Here is a 21,257-nt window from a genome sequence, read left to right as displayed (position 1 = left end):
TGGCTCTTCCAGATCACGTCCCGTCTGTTCTGGTCCCCCGTTAGTGGAATGAGTGAATGTGAAATATGAAAGCTATCAAGACAATCTCATATTGTGAAACTCTCAAACCTAATGTGATTTCCTCAAAATGTTATTTTGCGTCCAGTCCTGAATGGGTCTGTGATACATTGTTTGATTACTTGCTGATCCAATGAGTGTCTCACTAACGTTAACCCTACTAGACCTCCAATAAAATAACCTTGTACTGATGAGTTTCCACCAAGTACATTTTCAGCACCCAATCGTTGAGATAGGAGCTTGCTTTGTCCAATGAACTGTAATGTTTGTCACCCTCGACCCTCCATGGCTGAACCAATGGGACGGCGTGATGTATTCGTAGAGGAAGTAGGCTACTATCAGAAACGATGTGCAGGTGTGGAAGGAAACCTCGTACATTATTCAGTTTATTTTATTTAAGAGCAGATGTACTTTCAGAACTGGTTATGCCGTTCCTATCCGTTGCGATTTTGTTTTGTTAATGAATGGCTTGAGTTTACGTGTTTATGTAACATTGACAACATTTGACTGTAGGCTCCTGCAACAGCTTGGTTAAGTTCTGGACTCTGTACTGTAAAGTTAACAATTTAGCAACTAACAAACGGCGATTGTTGCGTTTCCGACATTTGCTTTCGAACGAGTTACATATATTTTAAAGTAAGTTCGCTAACCAGCTACTCCGCGTCAATATTAACTTTGTCTAATCGTGCCAGAAATGAAGTCTGCTGAGGAAGCGTGCTGTGTTGTCACAGTTTTTGAGAACTCCAAAGAACGCGCGAATATAGCTCAACCTTTCAGGTCCGGGCAAACTCCCGGGCGTCCAGCAAACAGGCGATTAAGTTCCAGCGGTGTTATTGTGAACGATCATACTGGGATTGTTCTCTGCAGCGGTCTTCTGTTTTCTCACTTTCTTATTGACAAGGAATCGGTTTCATCGGACTACCAGTTCTTGCTACCACACAGCATCAGTGATCAGCTCAGCATTTACGTACAATGTTCAGGGCAACAACGGCTCACAACAAGTGGCTGTAGCGTAGATCCTGTTTCTTTTGAAGCCATGCCCATGCGTAATGTGACGCATTTTGAGTCACAATTAATCATGATGGTCAACTGCCTGGAGTTTCGATCAACATTTCGGAATGTATTCAAGGATGTCGATAAGTGGAGTTTTTACAGTGGCGAGGAGGACGCCGAACCTGCTCAAAATATACAGTTTTTAAGCTGGTTCGCCGTGCTTAGGGTTCCAGGTTTGGCTAAGTCCGAGCAGGGACGGACTGTGCCGTGGGTTCACGGTCAATCTCTGGAAAAGGGGTGCGTGGTTTTTGCCTGCGGCTCTCCTTTCGGCACGTTCTGCCCCGACCTCTTCATGAGTACACTAAGCAAAGGTATAGTCAGCAATCTGGCAGGAGAAGACCACGCGCTCATCCTCACTGACGCGCGCTGTCTACCTGGAACTGAGGGTGGAGGTCTCTTTGTTAAAAGCGGGGACCTTGCCTACCTTGTTGGCTTGATCGTGTCTCCCTTATGTTGGAAGTCCAACGAGTGGATTGGATTGACTTTAGTGTGTTCCCTGCAATTGATTCTGAGGAACATACTCAAGTCTGTGACTCTCCAAGACCCAACGAAGGAGATCTGTGCTTGGTTACCAGGAGCCTCGATCGATAGTGTGGCAGATGCAGACCAGAGCATGAAGCGGCACCCATCAGTGGCCTTAGTGGACACCGGGCAGTTCTGGGGTTCAGGAATATTGATGAGCTCACGGCTGATGTTGACTTGTAGGCATGTTTTGCATGGACAGTCCAGACTGACGGTGAGGTTCAAGACCAAATCTCGGTAAGTGAGCAAATCTGATGGTTTATTTTAAAAAGGAACATTATTCACATTAATTGTGTATCACATGTTAATATAAATGTAGCCATTAAACAGAATGAATATACTGTACAGTCATGTTTTGTTTGACAAGGGATTTCTTTGACTTGTACTTCTGAGTGGCTTGGGCAGCTTAAAGGTTTCATTCTTTTTTCAAATGACTACCTTTATTTCACAAAAGTGCTTTTCCGAATAGGGCCTTTCCGAGTATCTCTTTTTTCATTTCGTGGCAACACTTTTCATTCCATGACCCTTATTTAATGTCATTTTTATTTCATGGTCCTTCATAGTTATTTCATTACATATCCTCAGGTTTCTAGCAGTGATGGGTGAAGTACTGTATTCCACTAAGGTGACGTCACCATATGATGTAGCAGTGGTGCTCCTGAAGGAACAGCTCCCGGATGTTGAAGTCCCAACTTTAGCCTCCACGTTCACACCAGGTGGGTTTGATATATAAAACTGTAGAATGGCATACTTTCAGATTTGCTATAGGTTTTGATGTATATAATGTGGGCTGAATCAAAGAAGGCTTAATGACAACATCTAGGCCATAAAAAATGTGAAACATGCTGTTTGATTTATGCATGAGACAGCTATAGCCATCTTACTGATCAATTTATTCAGTCCTGCTTTACCAGAATACCAGCAAAATGTCAGAATTCTAGAACAAACTTCCACCCCTCTAAAAACAAATATAGACTAGTTTGTCACATTGTGGTATGTCATATTTTCATTTGGGGCATGTTCAACATTAACTAACTCCTTACAAGAACAAAAGGAAGAACTCAGTTTAAAGAAAACAGATTTTCAATGGCTGCTTGCTTTATTTGGCTCTTCCTGTATCTGTTATTTCATTTCTGTATGTGTGCAGGTGAAGATGTATATGTTATTGGCTATGGAGCATTTGGACAGAGCTGTGGGCCAACGGTAACTTCCGGAATTCTCTCCAGAGCAGTCGCCTTCCATTCACAGCCTGTTATGCTGCAGACCACTTGTGCAGTACAGGCAGGATCCAGTGGGGGCGCTGTGATCCGAGCACAAACAGGAGAGCTGCTAGGTAGCGTTTCTTCTGGCACCAGCTGTTCAACATGCCGATATACGATCACCTACTCTACATAGTTTCCCTCTAATATTTTTTTCCTCGATTCTTGTAATATAAGCAGTTTTTGCACGTTCCTGTGAATATAAGCTGTGGAATTCATCAGCTGGCTCTGAGTGTAAGCTGTTTGCTCTCCGGTTGTGCAGGACTCGTTGCCAGTAACACGCGGGACATGGTTGCTGGGGTAACATACCCACACCTGAATTTCAGCATCCCGGCCAGTTTGCTGGACCCCCTGCTTCAGCAGTTCAGCCGCACAGGAGACCCCGCTGTGTTTCGGCAGCTCGACTCCGCGGACGAGCAGGTGAGGAGGGCGTGGCGACTGCAGGCCCCGCCTCTGGACCCCCTAAAGAGCAAACTGTGATCATCTGGCTGTGTCTGTGTTTCTACCTCCTTCTCTGGCAGTATGGGAGCTCAAACTTTGTTTGCCAAAAATGCCAATGGAGGGAAAAAAAATCTACATTAATTAACCTTTCCTGTTTAATAAATAAAAATAAAAATTTTATAAATTATAAAATATAATTGTAAACTGCTGTCTATTCACAGTTGTACAGTATGTGTATTTGCTTTGTGAAGGTGACCAGTATAGAAGACTGGTATGTATGTATACATGCAACACAAGCAAACATGGCGACGAGAAAAGGCCGTTCGACCCATCAAAGCTGGTCATGAACTTGGCCTAAAGCAGGGCGGGCAGTTCCATTCCTGGAGGTCCAGTTTGTATGCAGGTGTTTGTCTCCATCAGTTACCCTGGCTGTATTAGCCAATTAGCTGTTCACAACGACACCGCTCGTTTAAACTCGACCAGATCACCCAAAACCGGCATACACAAGGTCGAGTCTGGCAGCCCCTGATCCAAAGTACTTGCTGTTCCAGAGCTGTTCCTATCCTGCCCCTCCAAAACCAACGAGCCCCTGCCTTACGGGCCTATAGGTGTGTTATTAATGGAACATCCTTCAGACAGGAGATGATTGTGGTCGATTGGAACAAGACATTTGTAAAGTGTGTGCGGTGGGCTTGACCTGGCTCTGCTAGCTCTATCAGTAAAGTTGGCACGTGGATTCATTGGCATGAAACGACTGTTCGCTCCTTTCTTTTCAAAATCATGTGCAGCAAAAAAATGCTGCAGGCAACACAATGAATGGAACAGATGAACAATGTTTACTCTTCCTGAAAAAAAACAAATTTACAGTAAAAACAGAATATTCTATACAGTTAAGACTTTTGAAAGATGCATTGGGATCTATAACATTTTAATATTCTGACAGATACATTTAGTTTTCAAATATTTTATTTTATATTCATTTATAGCACTCATATCAAATATCTTGTGAAGACTGATTGTTCAAGAGTACAACAAGCAAATCCACCCAGTATAATTTATTCACTGATAAAAGGAAGCTTCATAATTTAATCTAAATCCCTGTGGCATTAAAAGTACAACATATATACATATATAAACTATAAAAAGCACCCACTTTTAACTGGCTCAGGTATGTGGGTGGAAGGCGTCCACATTTCATAGCTTTAGACAGATGGGAATTAAGTTAGGAGCACAGGGAAATCTTCACCTCTGCGGCATCGGTGATCATTCAATAACAAAAAGAAAAAATAAATTATATCCAAATAATTTTTTAGGAATTTTTTTTTTTTTCCGTTTTTTTCCCAGAATCCTTAAAGTTTCGGGTTTAGTTTCTTGCGTCTGAAGACGCTGGCAGGTGAGCGCCGGGCTTGTCCGTCGTTTTGGAGCGGGAACGGGAACGGGAGCGTGCGGAAAGGGCTCGCTCTTCGCCCGGGCCTCGGGCGAGCGTTCGGGCTCTCCGGCGCTCCGCCGCGCTCGTAAGACATGGCGTGGCTGCGTCGCTCGGACGCGTCCCCCATCCGTCGTTTCACGTCGCGCTCCAGGCTGGGACAAGGACCCGTGTAGAATTCTCTATTATTATACAGCATTTTCATAACTTTCAACCAACCTGCAGAAAGAAAAGGAAGTTACTCCAAAAAAAAAAAAAAAAAAACCCCAACAGTCAGAATTATATTGTTAAAGCAATAATTTACCCCATTTCATTAAATACGTGTCATTAATTGCGCTCATTGCGGCAGTAAAAGCGACCGAATATAGCTGGATTAGTTTTCAAAAGCCTTTAAATTGAATGCTTCTGCAACTCTATCCTGCTCTGCTTAACTTGTCTTCTGTTAACTGCAATACATTTCCCATCAAGCATTTCACAGACATGATAGACAGTTGGTAGGCAGAGAAATGGTTGCGTACACTGTCTTCCAAGTAAAAAGTTTAAATGCTGCGGGAATCGTACGCACATGTCAAATTCTCTGTTAACAGAGGACATGGGTAACGACATATGCCTCTATTACAAGACAAGCGCTGATTTTTCTCCTCAGCCCGAGAGGCCCTGGGAGTGAGAGGCTGTGATCTCACTCCTGATTGGCTCACCTCTCTCTGTAGTGACGTCCTCTTTAGCCGTGCAGCAGAACCTGGACTTCGGACAGCCTGGAGCAGCTGGGTGTTCCCATCTTCTGTGCCCTCTGGTACAATTCGCTGTCTCCGAAATACCGAGCTCTATACAGCAAGCCCTCCTCTGCAAGACAGGGTTGCACCATTTTAAAACAAGCAAAACATTCTCGCCTATTGGAGAGAGACCCAACGTGCCAAAACTGTATAAAAATAAGGACCTGCCAGACAAATTCCTCTAGTCATTTGTGGCTTCAGTTATCCATTATCTAACTCGCTTATTCCTGGTCAGGGTCCGGGAGAGCTGGAGCCTATCCCAGCATGCATTGGGCGAGAGGGCATAAAATACACCCTAGACAGGTTGCCAATCCATCGCAGAGCACACAGGCTCGAGGTTTGTGGTTAAGTCAGTCTTGCGGTGATTCAGTTGAGAGGTCTGGGGGTTGATCTGGGCATAGTTGGGAGTGGTCAGTATTTGAGTATTTGTGTAACTGAGCCTTACTCTGCTGCTTCTCCTTCCAGCAGTTGTTTCTGAGGTTGGAGATGTAGTCGTCCTCCACGCTCCTCTCCACGTTCTTCAGCTCGTTTCCGCTGTACTCCTCTGCAAAGCGCTCGCCCACGTAGTACGCCACCTTCAGAGTACCCGTCAGTCTCTTGTGAACGTGACCGGCAGATCTGCACACACACAGACACACACGCACACACCATTAGTGCACTGACTAATAGATTATGTCCGGTTCTGAATTTCAGAAAGGGGGGGGGGGGGGGGGGGGGCGGGGGGAGACACTAAATTTGTGGACGACTTGGTTTGGGCAGGGCAGGGAGGGTGAGGATTGGGCGGGGTTACTCACGGCCTGACGCTGAGGCTGTAGGGAGGGCTGGACACCATCATCTGACTGAGCGCCGACACCACGATGAGGATGAGGATGGGCATCAGCTGCACGAAGAGCGCCAGACCGCCCTGCGCAGACATCGCAGAAACTTACACCACAGCGCAAACTACTGCGCAACCTCTGCAAACACACATACATCACTGGAAAAAAAACCAATGCAGAGAAAATGCAGATGCACCACGGTTGTCTCAGGTGGCTGGGTTAACTTTTTTTCAGGAGACTCTGCGACTTCCCAGCCTCTCAACTGCAACAGAGCTCGCTGAAAACAGTTTTTTGGCACGAAGCTGAAAAAGCAGCATGGAGCGTGACTTACGTCCCCTTGCTGTTCTCTTCGCTCTGGTCTCTGGTTGTAAGTGTAGCGCATTCTGCCGTTACTGTACACGTGGACGTTACCTGCAGGGGTGAGAATAGGGGGTTATCATCACGCTGGAACGGCACTGAGTTCTGGCACCAGCGTACCAGCTGGAAAAGACTAGCCTCATACTGTCCCAGTAAATCACTACTGCTTATGCACTGCACGGGGCATTAAGGGGACACATCTTTAGCTGCAAATTAAACATCTGCAGACAACCCATATTACCAAAACATGTAAAAAAGGTGGCTAAGAATACAGCGCCAATACCCACACTAATTAGCATGGATCCCGCCTATATTGGAAATGGCCCTGCTTGGAAAAATAGATTCAGGGCACAAAGGAAAACGTGTGCATTTCCGTGAGGAGAGGCAGTTTGGCACGTGGATGCGGGCGGTGACACGAGCGAGCGAGCGAGAGATGGAGAGATAGAGAGACAAACTCACTGGACGGGAACCCGCCTCCGAAGAACATGTTGAACAGGTCTTCGGGGGAGATGTCCGCCTCGAAGCCCCGGTTGTAGTCGTGCGAGTGGCCGTGCCTGGACGGGTGCGCCCTCTCCTCCCCAAACTGGTCGTACTGCCTCCGCTTGTCAGCGTTGCTGAGGACCGCGTACGCGTTTCCGATGGCTGCAGCAAGACATCAGACACGCGGAGCAGAACAGTTACGCCGCCATAGAAACCGTAGTGGCTGATTACAACACCCAAAGAAAAGGTACACCAAGGAAGGCAGAAGTGGGTCCGTGGAGTGGACGCCGGCTTACCTTTAAAGGCCTCTGTGGCACCGGGAGCCTGGTTTTTATCGGGATGGAACTTCAGGGCCAGTTTCCGGTACGCTTTCTTAAGGTCCTCTTCAGATGCGTCCCTGCTCACCCCCAGAATCTCATAATAGTCTTTGCACTGTTTTATCCTGAGGTGAGAAAAGGAGGAGACACGGAACAAACGACAGAGGAGTCACGCCTGCCCAAGGATACGTTCGGTACCAAGCATTTCCAAGTTGAATCTGAGACAGTATCTGAGACAGAAGCCCAGTGCTGAGCTAGGGAACATCATTTATGTGTGAAAATAGTCATATTGTTGCCTTCCGAGTGGTGCATTGTGCAGAAGCGCTAGTGAAGCCATGCACCCCACGGTCTAGAAAGGAGTCCTGTCTGCATTGGTGCTGACAGCCAGGGGGGGCGGGGTGGGGTGGGGGGGGTTGGGGCTTGGGCAGTCAACGAAAGCATCCCCTGGGGGGACGGGGGACGGGGGGGAACGGGGGGGAACGGGGGGGGGGGAGGTGGGGGAGAAAAGCAGTATCATTTTACAGTTCTTTGTGTTCATGTTTAAGGGACTTTATGGAACACTTAAATGGCAGCACCTCTTGACTGCATCCAGCTGATCTGACGTGTAGGATTTTGCCGAGTCGGCGGCCTTCTCCCGTGTCGTGTTTTCGTCCTCTGCTGGTTTACGATGTCGCACACCCGAGCCTTCGCTGGCTCCAGACGGGTCGCTGGCTCCCGACGAGTCACTCTGGCCGAAGGCCTGCCCATTCTGTGCAATGGACTCGAGCAGCGCTGGAGAAACGACCACCAGCAAGTAATGAGAACATGAGCTCATACAATAAGGAGAACAGCCCAGTCTGTCCATCTAGGCTACCCTACAGACTAGAGAGTATCCAGCACTGCATCGAGTCTGGACTAGGTGGTTAGGCAGAAACATGGTGGGTAGGTGTCAGGTTCTTAGTTTGGGTGAATACCCTAGATGTAAATGTATCAAAATAATCTATAAAACACTAGGTCCGAATATGGACAAATAAAAAGTATTCTATATTTTGAAAACAAATTAATTTCTTAAAAAAAATGTTTATTTGCAAAAGACACACGGACACATAATTCATGAAACTTTTTCCTGTAAAACTTTTTTCCTTTTTCTAGTTGGCTTCCTGCGTAAATACAGTATTTCCCCAACCTGGTACAGCAGCAGTACGAACCAGCGGCAAATTAGATATGTTGCCCTTTGTCTTCACATTTTGAAGTCCTGAAGGTCTATTGTTATGACAGACTTGGCTAAACTTAGTGGCTATGTAGTCATAAAAACATTACTATGGAGTAGTATGAATTATGATTGCACTTTTGTCACCATCATGTGTGTCATTATAAAATCATATTTTCCCCTTACAAGCTTTGTTATTGGGTGTTTTAGTCCTATCGTAGAAGGCATGTTCAGAACATAAACTTCAAAGATTATACTGGTCTGCAATCCCAATTGTTTTTACAACCTTGGGTGTCTATCAACCTGTTGAATATATAGAATGATTTCTCGATTGCTCCATCGAAAATCCTTGAACATTTAGAAATACAATTGTGTGGAGATTTATAGTCCCCTAGTATACGATCTTTATATTTTTAATACTAATACTGGCAACAAAAGTACGAGTAACTAGTACTGACTGTCCTTGAATAAGTATGTACATCGCTCCCGTGTGAATTGTCCTAACCTTTCAAATATGCGACTTCAAAAAACGTAGACATACCCACGCTGAATCGCGAAAGACACTTCCTGAAAAAGAACTGCCGTGTCTACTTAGTACAACAAAAACCTTATTCGAATTAGTGCATGACACTATAACTTAATGTTAGCAATTGTTAACTCAGTCATGCAGCATTTTGTAAAATACCACATTTAGTGTTGTAGTTGGCTAACGAGTCTGCTAAAGTGTTAGCCAAGTTAATCAGACTTCGGATGTTGCAGTGACATCGAGTGTTAACGGGAACTGTAGTTTGTCAGACGACCGTTTAAATGAATTTCACAAAATGCTAATAATTTACCAAGTATGTAAATGAATATCAAAATGTAACAAACAGTACGCGGAAATGGTCCGACGTTCACCGCAACTCTAAATGACAACTGACACGAATGTATTGCACAGGTATGGAAGGAACTATCAAAATTACCCCTAGTAACTTTAGCTAGCGAGCCAGTTACCGCTAGCAACCCAAAATGCCATTCGTGTTCTAAAGGGATACTAGCGATTTAGCTACGTAAAAAAATAATATTACTACATTCATATACTGCCGACCACCTCAAATAATCACATGAGCAGTGAAATAAATGCATACACAAAGACTACCACTACCAAGACGCTCCAGTTGCCAATCGCGCTTGCGTATTTTCCTGTCCCAGTTTCCAAAGGGCCTCCCTCGGCCCTAAGTCCACCAAGCTGGGTCTGAACCACGGCGACGTTTTCGGCGTGTTGTATGTGTTTGAACTTACCTTTTGTCTTCTCAGTGGGAAATAGTTTGTAAGCCTTTTCTAGAAACCTCTGAGCTTTGTCTGTCTGATTATTTCTTAGTGCTGTGACCGCGATCTCAAAGCAACGCTCCGCTTCGTCTCTGTTCGATTCCATTGCTACAGCGGAACTGCTAAATTACTGGAGGGCGCACTCCGATGGCGTCAGAATAATAGGCGTCAGACAGGAACGTTTAATACACGTCACACGTCATGTGGCCAGCGGTTCAGGCAGGTAGTGCAACAGGAAACAAGGAAAAGGATTACTTCTGGCACGTTGCGTGCAGACAACAGACAGATTGTAACGAACGGTCAGTCTTTCATGCCTGTCCGCAGAAACTGAAGACTTCTGTAACACGGTTTGTTTCATAACGTTTATTATGCAGTTAAGAACGGTATTTCGGTGCAAACAGCATTTTAGAGCAGCCTACACTCCAGGACAAGCTCATTTGAGCAGTTCAGTAAAGGATGTGATCACTTCCAAGGACCCCAAACGCTCGATAGGAGCATTAGCTGAGAAAAAGAAGAGAAGGAAGCATGTGTTGCCTCAAATAGGTGAGTCTGTGTCCTGGGAAGAGCGGGTGGCGGATGCAGTGACTCCTCTGTGGCGATTAAGCTACGAACAGCAGCTGCAGCTCAAACAGGAGCGACAGGAGGACATTGTACGCCATCTGTCTGAGGCTGGGGCGTATCGCTGCCCCCCTGTGTTGCCCATACGACCGTCACCAGTCACGGACGGATACCGTAACAAGTCCACCTTCTCTGTTAACGCCGGGCCGGGGGGCGACCCCAAGACGGTGGGGTTCTACGTGGGTACTGGGAAGGCACGCAATATCGTCTGTGTCAGGGCAGACCACTTGAAGAACATACCGGAGAAACACAAGCTGGTGGCGCGACGCTACGAGGAGTTCCTCCGTCTGTCCCCTCTGGACCCTTGCCTCCTCTTCCACACGGGAGGCCACTGGCGAGAGATTATGGTCAGGACTAATTCCGCTGGCCACACCATGGCCGTAGTATTCTTCCACCCTCAGACGATGGCCCCAGACGAGGTTCAGCTCCACAAGGCAGCTTTGCTGGAGTATTTCACCCAGGGCCCTGGAGCTGTCTGCCAGCTGGACTCTCTGTACTTCCAGGCGTGCCCCATGACCCGCTGCAGCCACCAGCAGGCCCCTTTCCAGCTCCTGTATGGGGCCTCGCACATCTACGAGGACCTGCTGGGGCTCCGGTTCCGCATTTCTCCCGACGCTTTCTTCCAGGTGAACACGGCGGGCGCAGAGGTGCTGTACAACAGCGTCAGAGAGCTGAGTGCTCTGGGGGAAGTGTGCGGGGCCGTCGGAGAGCTGAGTGACGTGCGTGATGCGGGGCTGGGTGGGGCCACGCTGCTGGACGTGTGCTGCGGGGCGGGGGTTATTGGTATCTCCATGGCGAGCGCAGTGGGCAGGGTGATCGGCGTGGAGATCGTGGAGCAGGCCGTGGAGGATGCCAGGTACAATGCCGCACTCAACCAAGCGTGGAACTGCCACTTCCTTTCGGGGAAGGCCGAAGAGGTTCTCCCACGGTTACTGCCCTCTCTCAGCTCCAACCAGGGCCTGGTCGTTGTGGCGAACCCCTCCCGGGCTGGCCTGCACTACCGGACGGTTCGGGCACTCCGGAACCTTCCATCCATCCGCAGACTGGTTTACGTGTCCTGCAAGCCAGAGGGAGAGGCCACAAGGAACTTTCTGGAGCTCTGCTGCCCCGCTGACCCACAGAAGAAGCTGACAGGGGAGCCATTCACCATGATGGCTGCACTGCCGGTGGACATGTTTCCCCACACCCTGCACTGTGAACTCCTGCTGCTGTTCCAGAGGTAGCAGAGCCTGTAGAACAGTCAAATATCTAAGGAAATTGTGAGTGAAATAAATAGAAACGACTGAAGACTTGATTTGACATGAATTAATGTTCTACCGTTCAGTTTTGATGCGTGAAAAAATATGAAAAAATAAAAAATTGCAACCCCCAAAACACTCACTAGATGGCGCAAGTACGCAAGGCTTGCTCGTAAATTTGTCTTTGTCCCCAGAAGTCAATTTATAACAGAATTATTATTAGTTTGAAATTAAAGCCACAAATGTTCACCCTACATTTAAGAGATGTCAAAATAAATCTGATGAAAATCAGGCTAGGTTACCGAATCAAAAGATAAGTAAAAATGAAAAAATAATTTCAAAAACAAACAATTTAAACTTCCTAATTACTGCATGTGATTATTGTGACCATTAGCACGATAACATGTTATTTTACACATATACAGTCCGTTAGTTTTCATTTTTTTATTAGAACCTCCCAGCACTACTACCAGAATATCTGCCTGTAATAAAATAAAGAAAGAAAAAAACATACCAACCACGCAATCAGAGGTAAACTGTCAATATATTGAAAACAATGGAACTTCAGAATTTTGTCTCCAGAATCCCCATGCACCCGTCCCATTTGGAGACATTGGTGCTGGTGGTACGTTCCTCTGTCCATGGTTTGAATTAATTTGCTACCAACATGGAGACTACCTTTCATGAAATTTATTTAGCATACATACGCAGAATTTGTCAGTGGTGGACCAACAAACTGCGTTTATTAGCGATGGGGCTATTGGATGGGGTAACGCAATTAAGAATCGGCCTATTTTGTTTTCTCTGGCGTTGTGCTAGGATGTACAAACATCCTGCTCTGTATCTGTATGGGTTACTGTTGAACAATGACTCCGAGTGACTGGGAAATTTGGAAAAAAAGAAAACGAGTCATGTAACTTCCATCTTCTTCAGACATACGCGTTACGTAATTCTCAGTCTGTGTGGTGACTGTGATTACACTGTGCAGTTGGCTGTGAATTCATGCAGCTGGTTGGAATAGACATGACTGTAAAACGTGAACAGCAGATAGCAGGCGACCAATGAGGCTTTCAGAGTAAGGTGGTAGCAAGTTCTTTTCGACCAATTGCAGTCTTTATAACGTCCTCTCCCAAACTAAATCAGAAGGTAGGCTATCATCAGGAGTAACACAGCTTTCATTGTGAAGACGCGTGTTCCTTCGCTATATCCACTTTTGTTTTTCATTATAAAGGCACCGAACTCTTGCATCTCGTTTGGTAAGTGGAACACAATTTGGACTGCAAATACTCAAATATGCTAACTGCGTGTGTGTTATTTGGCGCTTTTCTGTTCTAACTGTAATAAAGGAAATGGGGACACACCCCTTTTAAGAGCTGCAGAAAATAGACACGAATGTATGGACCAGAATTACTGGTAGGACAGAACTTTTTAATTGAAAGTGGCTAATAAAATGTCTGGTATTTTCTTGCGTGTGTTTATTTAAGAAATGACCGAGACCATGGTGACGGCGACAACGTGCCCGAATCCTGCCGAACGAAGTAATGGAGAGGCGACAGGAGTACGATCATCTGTGGAAGACGTTTTTGATGATACTTACAAAGAAAGAGAAGGTCCTAAACCGCCAATGCAGATAGTATGGAGAAACGTTATATTAATGGGTTTTCTGCATATAGGAGCTCTGTATGGATTCACAGTTCTACCCTCCGCCTCAGTATTGACCTTGGCGTGGTGTGAGTATAACCCGTTTATTGTTCTTCATTCTTTAAAACGGCAATTGCCGGTATGTGTGGTTTATTACATTATTTGAACAGAATGGCTATGACAGTCCCTTCATTTAATTAAGCACACAAGGCAAGTCACCAGGCTACGTCTCATGGACGGTGAATTGGGTTCCCGCCCACATCTGGCTTCAAATGGAGGCCGTGTAGGTTACATGGCAATTCTTATCCTCCGAACTTCTTTCGGTAGCTACAATTAACACGTTTTAAGAAAGCATAATTTATTTGTAGGCCTACACGGTCTAATTTTGAAGTGCAATTAGTTTGATTATTCAATTTGGCCATTTGTTTACGAAACTTAAGTTTGACTCCAATGCAAAACCGCATGTCATTTAGCCTACTGCATGCTTCTCACGAAAGCAAACCTTTTATTCAAACACTTAAAATAACACGGCACAAATTTAACTAACTGTATAGTAAGCCAATAATATGTCCTCGGTAAATGTAAGTTAAAAAACCCCTCTTTTTCGAGTCTGAGAATCGATGGTCTGTCCGAGCAAAATAAAGGTCTGCCTAGCATAGGTGACTGAAAATCTGAATGACCGGGCACTGACAGGTCGAAGAGTAACGTTACCTATCTGGTTATATAATGCTACCCAGGTGCAATCCAGTGTCAGTCCTCATATTATTTATTTTGACTCAGTTAGCCAAATTCATTGTTACGCTATACCGTTAGCTGAACCGGCTCCGCTTAGTTCTACAGCTTGACACGTTTGACTGTTAACTGACGCATTCGCTTTTAGTGTCCCGTGTGTCAAGGAACAAAGGAATGCTGGTTGTCATTTGCATGTGTGGCGCTGTTGGATTACTTCACGAAGGCAGCTGACTATGAGGCAGGCGCTGTGAGATGCTTGATACCCTGGAGACAGTGAGCATGTTGACTAGTAGTGAGGCATGCTATGTAGTTCAGTGGTTTTCAAATTCGGTCCCGGGGAACCTCTGTGTAGCTGGCTTTAGTCACAACCCATGTCTCGATCCAGTAAGGTTGTTGAAAACGTTCATTGTCTGGCATACCTTTACACATTCATCTGTTCCATGTAAATTTGGCTCATTGACATTTGCCCTGTTGAACCATTCTTTTTTCAAAGAGTGTACTTTTGGATGACTAGGTGAACCCATTTTCAGCAGTCATGACTTCACCCGTTAACTATAAGTACTGAATCAAATGAAGAACGTATCCTCTATATGAGGCAATCTTCTGTTATACAGCACATTGCAGAAAATGGAAAAATTAGTTTATCTGAAAGAAAACCCATGAGAATATGGAATATTTATGATTCAGGGCATACTGAGCTATTTCTGTAATGGCCTTAACAGGGTGATCTTTCAGGAGACATCTACTTTAAAAGCAATTCTCCACTCATTACTACCTAATTATGTGAGGAATGTAAGCCAGCGTACACAGCGGGTCCCCCCAGAATGAAGTTTTAAAAACTCCTGCTATAGCCTATAGTCATTTATGTTAGTGCTAGACAGTTGATGATGTAATAGCTCTGCAAAATTAAGTCATGATGTGACGAACTTGCATCAGAAATTGTACCGGTCAGAGTTTAGCATTCTTCCCTTTAAACATAAATGTAGATATTCATCGAATACCTACATGTAGATGTGCACATGGTGTCAGTCACTTGGCAGTGGGTGGGAATATGACAGACCAGGAATGTGATGGACAGGAACTGTCCAAGGAAATTGCATCGTGAAAATAAAAAACTATAGATTAAGACCCCATAGCAAGTGTCTTCCTCCAAAGGAAATTTCAGTTGCGTTTTTGATGTGTTGCCTCCTTGTAATACTCTTGTCTGATGTAGATTTTACTGGCCCCACCTATGCTGTGTTGCAAGCTAGGCTATTATCCTCAAACCAATTTGCTACTTGAAGCTCTTCATTTACAATTTCCTCCTACACGTTCTATGGTGCTTGACTTGTATGATGTAGGCTTATGTATATTGCACTTCTAAGTTGTATATTAACAGCCACTATCAGTCGTGACCCTAATGTGTTGGCACTGACTCTTTCTTGCCTGAACCTTTTATGTAAGTCAGCCTGGAGAAGGCCATCCGCTAAGTGCATAAACCTGAATTGTGGTTCTATGGTTATTTACAGCATATTACTGCTCAAATTATATTGAGATTACAGGAGAGAGGCCGAAGAAAGGCTGGACTAATAACTGTGAAACTGCAGAATATTCTATTTGGAGAACAATGGACAATCACAGTCTCCATAGTCATTCTATTGTGAGCTGGTTGGGTTTGCAACAGAGTGTCCTTCTTACTCAACATTCAGGCACAATCCAAGGCCTTGAATTCTCACATTCTCTGGAGCCTTGTCTGATGGCACATAGAAAGGCATTCAGTGATTTATTTATTTATTTATTCGTTTGGGAATAGCTCAAGAAATGGAAACCCACTCCCGCTGTTGATTCCAACAGGCCAGTCTCAGTTGTTAGCGCTGTGGTGTGCAGTCGCTGAACGTTTTTCCACCTCGACCCCAGCTGTGTTGTGCTTCTTCTTAAGTGCATTAAACTCGGCGGTCGTCATGGTGTGCAGTCACTGAATGTTTTCCCGCCTCTTTTTCCCCCCTAGCGGCGGTGTGCTTCTTGATTAGCGCGCTAGGAGTGACGGCAGGCGCCCATCGGCTGTGGAGCCACCGCTCGTACAAAGCCTCCCTGCCCCTGAGAGTCTTCCTCGCCTTCGCCAATTCCATGGCTTTTCAGGTAAACACACCTGGCCGTATTCACCAGGTCTTACTCAATCAACAGTGGCTGTTTATTTTTTTGGTAGTTAGCTAGCTGGTAATGAATGCACTACAGCTAGACAGTTGGCTACATATAGAATAGTAGACATAGTAGAATTTCTTATGGAGCTGAGATCAGAATAAAAGGATGTAACTGTTGTACCCCTAAGGAGATGTCAAAATATAAGTTTTGAAAATCATGTCTACAGGAATATGTAATAATTCATGAGTGGTCCCTGGTGTAATTTAATAAGGTGGTTTCCTTTAAACAATTTAGACCACAGAAATAAGGTTTTTGGGCTTTGTTTTCAACAAGTTTGTGACTTAATCATGAGTATAACTGCTCCCAAATCTAGCAGACACTGCAGCCCTGTTTGACTGTGTCTGGCCCTACTGCGTTAGAGTTCTTTGTTTATATTAAACAAAAATTTCCTAACATGACCTGCTTGCATCTGTGCAGAACGATGTCTACGAGTGGGCTCGGGATCACAGAGTCCATCACAAATACTCAGAGACTGACGCTGACCCCCATAATGCCGTGCGGGGCTTCTTCTTCTCCCACATCGGCTGGCTGCTGGTGCGGAAGCATCCGGACGTGATTGAGAAGGGGAAGAAACTGGAGCTGGCCGATCTGAGGGCTGATAAAGTGGTCATGTTCCAGAGAAAGTAAGCGTGTCACAGTACGCGTTATTCTTTTGAGCAGGGGCCGCTCCACCCTGGTCCTGGAGATCTGCTTGTCCTGTATGTTTTCATTTCAGCCCTGACTCAGCACACCTGCTTCTACTAACGGCTGAACGAGATCTCTAGCTGTTGAATGAGGTGTACTTTGTCAGGGTTGGCGTGAAGACCCTCAGGACAGTAGATCTCCAGGAACAGGGTTAGGCTGCCCTGTTTTAGGCCCTTTGCAGACATTTCTTATCCAGATCGACTTGCAAAACTTTTTCATTCTTGCTCAAACATTGTACAAGTGTTCCTCCCAGGACCCCCATGGGCTTGGATAAACTTGTTGCATTTTACTGCTGATGGTACTGTGGCAAATTTGCCCGGGTGAGCCGCTGATGCATGTTTATACAAATTCTCTCTCATTGTTTGTTAGATACCTGATGAAGGTCAAGATGACCAAAAGCTTGTATCACTAATAAAATCATTTTTTAAGACGGTGTGCAGGATTCCCCTTATATTTAATATACAGTGTCAAATTTGGAAATTTTGTATTCAAGCTATAGAGGTTAAACAGCCAAAAAACTAATTTGTTTTCATACTCTTTACTGACCAAATTCTTGTTAGACAGCTTCCCACAGCAAAACATGCTTCATTTTGTAGTTTTTAGCAGCTTCCAATTCCCCTGACATCTGCTGGACATAAGCCATTTGTGTTTGGGCTGCAGAAGACGCCCATTTCCAGCACTTCGCTGTCAAAAATGGCTGGAAATTAAAACATCAAAACCAACTCTAGGCCTGTTTTCCCACTGATTCTTATTATTATTATTATTATTAAATGTAACTGACTTTTGTTTTTTTTTATTGTTTTTGGCAGGCATTACAAGCTGTCGGTGCTGCTGATCTGTTTCGGAGTGCCCATGCTGGTGCCCTGGTACATGTGGGGGGAGTCCCTGTGGGTGGCGTACTTCGTGCCGGGACTCCTTAGATACACCGTCGTCCTCAACTCCACCTGGCTGGTCAACAGCGCCGCCCACATGTGGGGGAACAGGCCCTACGACAAGACCATCAACCCCCGAGAGAACAAGTTCGTCTCGTTCAGTGCCATAGGTAAGACGCTGACCCTGCACTCCATTCAGTGCTGTAGGTGTGACACTGTCCCCCTGCCACTGGCCTTTGGCTGCAATAGATGCACCACTGCCCGTCAGGGTGGGAAAATAACACCAGCCATTAGCAAAATGGTGGTAAATTTTATCTGCGGCTGGTGAGTTTGTCTGCTCTACCAGCTACTTTGGCAGGTAACCCCCCCCATCGCTTGGAAGTCCTGTTATATTCTAAATATCTAGTCTGGTAAAACAGTGAAATTAGCTGGTGAATTTTGGGATACATCAGCCACAGTGGCCAGTGGATGAAAATGAAAAAGTTAGTTTCCGCCCCTGCTGCCTGTACTTAAAAAAAAAAAAAAAAAAAAAAAAAAAATGTAAAGCACCAGACTCATTGCTCGTCACAGCATTGTTTGCATAAATTTGGATTAACCTTATGGGTTAACCTTTTCAGTGCCAAAGGATTGCAATATGCTTTCATTATTTCAATGTTATTATTAATTCAACCTTTAATGTTCAGACTTTGAATGGATTTGTGATGACCGCAAACAAGCATTTAAATCTATACATATTTGGGTTTTTATTTAGTTAGCCTTTTGGTATCACACTGATTGCATTCAGGGGTCCGTTATTCAGGGGTCAGCACCTCAAAAGTAGTTTGGCTGAAAATCCAGTTGTGTTGGTTACATTTTCATACTGATAATAATGCATTAATTTATGCAGCAATTTATGTAGATTCAGAAGAACTTGCTAGTGGCATGATGGTTTGCTAAATAAGCTAGACGTGCATTATGTCTTACGTAAATGATAAACTAGAGTCAATTCAGAGACTGAAGGAGATGGATGATTGACAGGTGCAGCTGCCAATCATCAGAACATTTGATGGTATCAAGGAGTGTGCAATGACTCTTTAATTCCAGTGTGTCTAGGCGTCTTTAGTTTCAGAAGAGTAACCTGCATGGATGGGAATATTAGTCACTGTTCTCTGACAAATGGTATGTTCTGGGAAACGGTATGTATCTTTTGATAACACTGTTTGCTTTTTTGTTTCAGGGGAAGGGTTTCATAACTACCACCACACATTCCCCTTTGACTACTCCACCAGCGAGTTTGGCTACAAGGTGAACCTGACCACCTGTTTCATCGACCTCATGTGCTTCCTGGGCCTGGCCTCGGACCGCAAGAAGGCGTCCCGCGAGGTCGTTCACGCCCGCATCCAGCGCACGGGCGACGGCAGCCCCCGCAGTGGCTAGCCGAAAGCCGCTCGGCCCGCCACGGCAACCACAGTACGGCTTTGACATCTCACCAGTTCAGCCATTTCCCCAGGTAGTTCAGATTAATATTGGCTTTAATGAACCTGGCCCTTCAAACGATGTTCTCACAATTAATTTCTGAATCGGTAGCGCTTGCGTGTGTTTTGACGGGGAAGACGTCTGTTAGCCAGAGGTACTCGGGCGACCGGTTCCTTGGATGGTCAGCCCAGGGGTTGGGTCCACGTAGAGTGGCTGGTTGTGGACCGTGTCTGGGCTCTACCCTGGCCAGAGGACTGGTCAAAATCCATGATATTTCACACATTTCTCTAGACAAATTGTAATCTATGGAGTAATTCATGATCCATACTTCATAACTTGGGTACAGCTAATTTCAAGTTTAATTTTTTAGCAAACCTGTTTCCACATGCAGAAGCCACAGGTTAGGATTGTCAGTTATTTGGTCATACGTATTAGAACATGTTAAACAGTTTGTGTACTTTGACTAAGCTGTTGAATGCTTCTGGGGGCAGGCTCCTCTTCAAATTGAAGGATGTCTTCCTCCGGATGGGTGCTCACATCCCACCAGGATAAGCTGTCCAACTGCCAGTGCTGACTTGTTGGCCAAAATGAAGTTGTATTTATAGTAATTATGCAGACAGCATAATCATTTCACGGTCTTACTTTTTTGGAGGTGCTCGGGTTGCTTGTGCTGCTGTTTGCACACGCAAGTCCTGTGGTCTTTCATTTTCAAGCGGTTCGGTTTAGGCTCTGTCTGTTTGTGGCCGAGCTCCTGCCCACAAAGGTGGACTGGGAGAACGCGGCACTCAGCACAGTTACAGTAACTCTTGGTTCACAAGCCTCCTCTGCCCTGAAGACCTTTGCTAGATGCTCAGTGGGGTTGTGTTGCAAGTGCATTGGTCGGGAAGATGGCTGAAATGGAACCTGACAAAAGAGTGCTTCCTCTTCATTTCTTCTGTTGGCCAAACTTTTCAGAAGTTTCAAAATGGCCGATGGCTGGTTCGCCTTATTGTATTTCGGTAATCGGAGCCCAACCGAGTCAGGAAACCACATTTTCCCCGTGCCTTATGACTTCAGTCCTTTTCCTGATCGTTCTTCTACCAAGGGAATGGACTTCTGTTAACTGGACAAAAAAAATCCATGTTTATCAGGTTTTCCGAGGGGAGAAACAAGCAGTCCCTTTCTCAGACTGCAGTCTTCAGTGTTTTAATTTTGGATAACTGGCGAGTCTTTCAGATGTGTCGGGTTCAGAGGGAAAGGCTTGGCCATTTGTCTTAAACCTGATGGGAGTGTTGCTATCGGTGACTGAGTTCTTTGCTACAATTATGAGCAAACTAAAGCACTTACTAAACTCCAAAAATGGCTTTGTGACAGACTTGCTTCCCTCGCGATAATCAATAATCCAAAAAGAACTGTTGCTAGCCTGTGTTCTTCAGGGACAAATTATTTGTATTTTGTAACATGTGTGTACTGTAGTTTCTTAGTAACATTTAAACAGTGTTTTGAACTAAACTGAACTAAAAAAAATAAAAGTAAATAAAAAAGGCCTTGCCCTATTGTTTTGCAGTGCAATTTTCCCCCCTGTGTTAACCTTGAATTCAGAATGCCTTAAAAATGAAACACTTTGGCAAGGAATGTTATGACCTGTATGTACTGTAAATGTACACACATTTTCTACAAGATCGAAAGTATACTGTTGTGTTATACTGTGGTAATCAATTTCTTTTCATAATCAAATAAAAGAAATTATACCCTTATTTTCTGTTTTCCTTTGTGTTGGGGTGGGGGGATTACTATATATGCAGTCTGCAGTCTTGCAAATTGGTAGTTTTTTTTTTTTTTTTTGGAATGCATGAA

At 45.0% G+C, this 21,257-nt stretch overlaps 4 protein-coding genes across 5 annotated transcripts; 3 read left to right on the top strand and 1 right to left on the bottom strand.

Annotated features, from left to right (window-relative positions):
- The first annotated feature begins 360 nt into the window (after positions 1-360).
- Positions 361-3,448, top strand: tysnd1 (trypsin domain containing 1). Its single transcript, XM_035400458.1, has 4 exons — positions 361-1,869; positions 2,218-2,348; positions 2,780-2,965; positions 3,154-3,448. Exons 1-4 carry the CDS (start codon positions 752-754, stop codon positions 3,369-3,371), a joined length of 1,653 nt encoding a protein of 550 aa, XP_035256349.1. The 5' UTR covers positions 361-751; the 3' UTR covers positions 3,372-3,448.
- A 795-nt stretch (positions 3,449-4,243) lies between these two features.
- On the bottom strand, positions 4,244-10,154 carry dnajb12a (DnaJ heat shock protein family (Hsp40) member B12a). The gene is made up of 9 exons (XM_035400468.1): positions 9,974-10,154; positions 8,079-8,274; positions 7,483-7,628; positions 7,166-7,348; positions 6,681-6,760; positions 6,326-6,435; positions 5,977-6,149; positions 5,457-5,601; positions 4,244-4,977 (listed from the first exon to the last, which is right to left on the bottom strand). The coding sequence occupies exons 1-8, from the start codon at positions 10,104-10,106 to the stop codon at positions 5,480-5,482; spliced, it is 1,143 nt and encodes a 380-aa protein (XP_035256359.1). The 5' UTR covers positions 10,107-10,154; the 3' UTR covers positions 4,244-4,977; positions 5,457-5,479.
- Positions 10,155-10,214: 60 nt separating this feature from the next.
- On the top strand, positions 10,215-13,452 carry trmt2b (tRNA methyltransferase 2 homolog B). The gene is made up of 2 exons (XM_035400460.1): positions 10,215-13,112; positions 13,341-13,452. The coding sequence occupies exon 1, from the start codon at positions 10,369-10,371 to the stop codon at positions 11,839-11,841; it is 1,473 nt and encodes a 490-aa protein (XP_035256351.1). The 5' UTR covers positions 10,215-10,368; the 3' UTR covers positions 11,842-13,112; positions 13,341-13,452.
- Positions 12,965-21,149, top strand: scdb (stearoyl-CoA desaturase b). Of its 2 annotated transcripts, XM_035400479.1 has the most exons (6): positions 12,965-13,112; positions 13,341-13,586; positions 16,217-16,347; positions 16,828-17,033; positions 17,904-18,136; positions 19,183-20,927. In XM_035400479.1, the coding sequence occupies exons 2-6, from the start codon at positions 13,343-13,345 to the stop codon at positions 19,380-19,382; spliced, it is 1,014 nt and encodes a 337-aa protein (XP_035256370.1). In that variant the 5' UTR covers positions 12,965-13,112; positions 13,341-13,342; the 3' UTR covers positions 19,383-20,927. The 2 variants fall into 2 exon arrangements, with proteins under 2 accessions (XP_035256370.1, XP_035256371.1); XM_035400480.1 differs by lacking the exon at positions 12,965-13,112 and having other exon boundaries at positions 19,183-21,149.
- The last annotated feature ends 108 nt before the right edge of the window (positions 21,150-21,257 follow it).

This window comes from Anguilla anguilla, chromosome 18 (assembly GCF_013347855.1).
Source record: "Anguilla anguilla isolate fAngAng1 chromosome 18, fAngAng1.pri, whole genome shotgun sequence".
Taxonomy (NCBI): domain Eukaryota; kingdom Metazoa; phylum Chordata; class Actinopteri; order Anguilliformes; family Anguillidae; genus Anguilla; species Anguilla anguilla.
This window is presented reverse-complemented; position numbering and strand designations above follow the sequence as displayed.

Bases quoted from the DNA above. Each gene is read 5' to 3' on its own strand.
- tysnd1 (XM_035400458.1), top strand. From the start codon at position 752: ATGAAGTCTGCTGAGGAAGCGTGCTGTGTTGTCACAGTTTTTGAGAAC. The intron at 1,870-2,217 runs GTAAGTGAGCAA...ACATATCCTCAG, and splicing joins AGGTTCAAGACCAAATCTCG to GTTTCTAGCAGTGATGGGTG. The intron at 2,349-2,779 runs GTGGGTTTGATA...GTATGTGTGCAG, and splicing joins AGCCTCCACGTTCACACCAG to GTGAAGATGTATATGTTATT.
- dnajb12a (XM_035400468.1), bottom strand. From the start codon at position 10,106: ATGGAATCGAACAGAGACGAAGCGGAGCGTTGCTTTGAGATCGCGGTC. The intron at 8,275-9,973 runs GTAAGTTCAAAC...TCGTTTCTCCAG, and splicing joins TCCCACTGAGAAGACAAAAG to CGCTGCTCGAGTCCATTGCA. The intron at 5,602-5,976 runs GTAAGGCTCAGT...CCTGTCTTGCAG, and splicing joins CTGGAAGGAGAAGCAGCAGA to AGGAGGGCTTGCTGTATAGA.
- trmt2b (XM_035400460.1), top strand. From the start codon at position 10,369: ATGCAGTTAAGAACGGTATTTCGGTGCAAACAGCATTTTAGAGCAGCC.
- scdb (XM_035400480.1), top strand. From the start codon at position 13,343: ATGACCGAGACCATGGTGACGGCGACAACGTGCCCGAATCCTGCCGAA. The intron at 13,587-16,216 runs GTGAGTATAACC...TTTCCCCCCTAG, and splicing joins AGTATTGACCTTGGCGTGGT to CGGCGGTGTGCTTCTTGATT. The intron at 17,034-17,903 runs GTAAGCGTGTCA...TGTTTTTGGCAG, and splicing joins GTGGTCATGTTCCAGAGAAA to GCATTACAAGCTGTCGGTGC.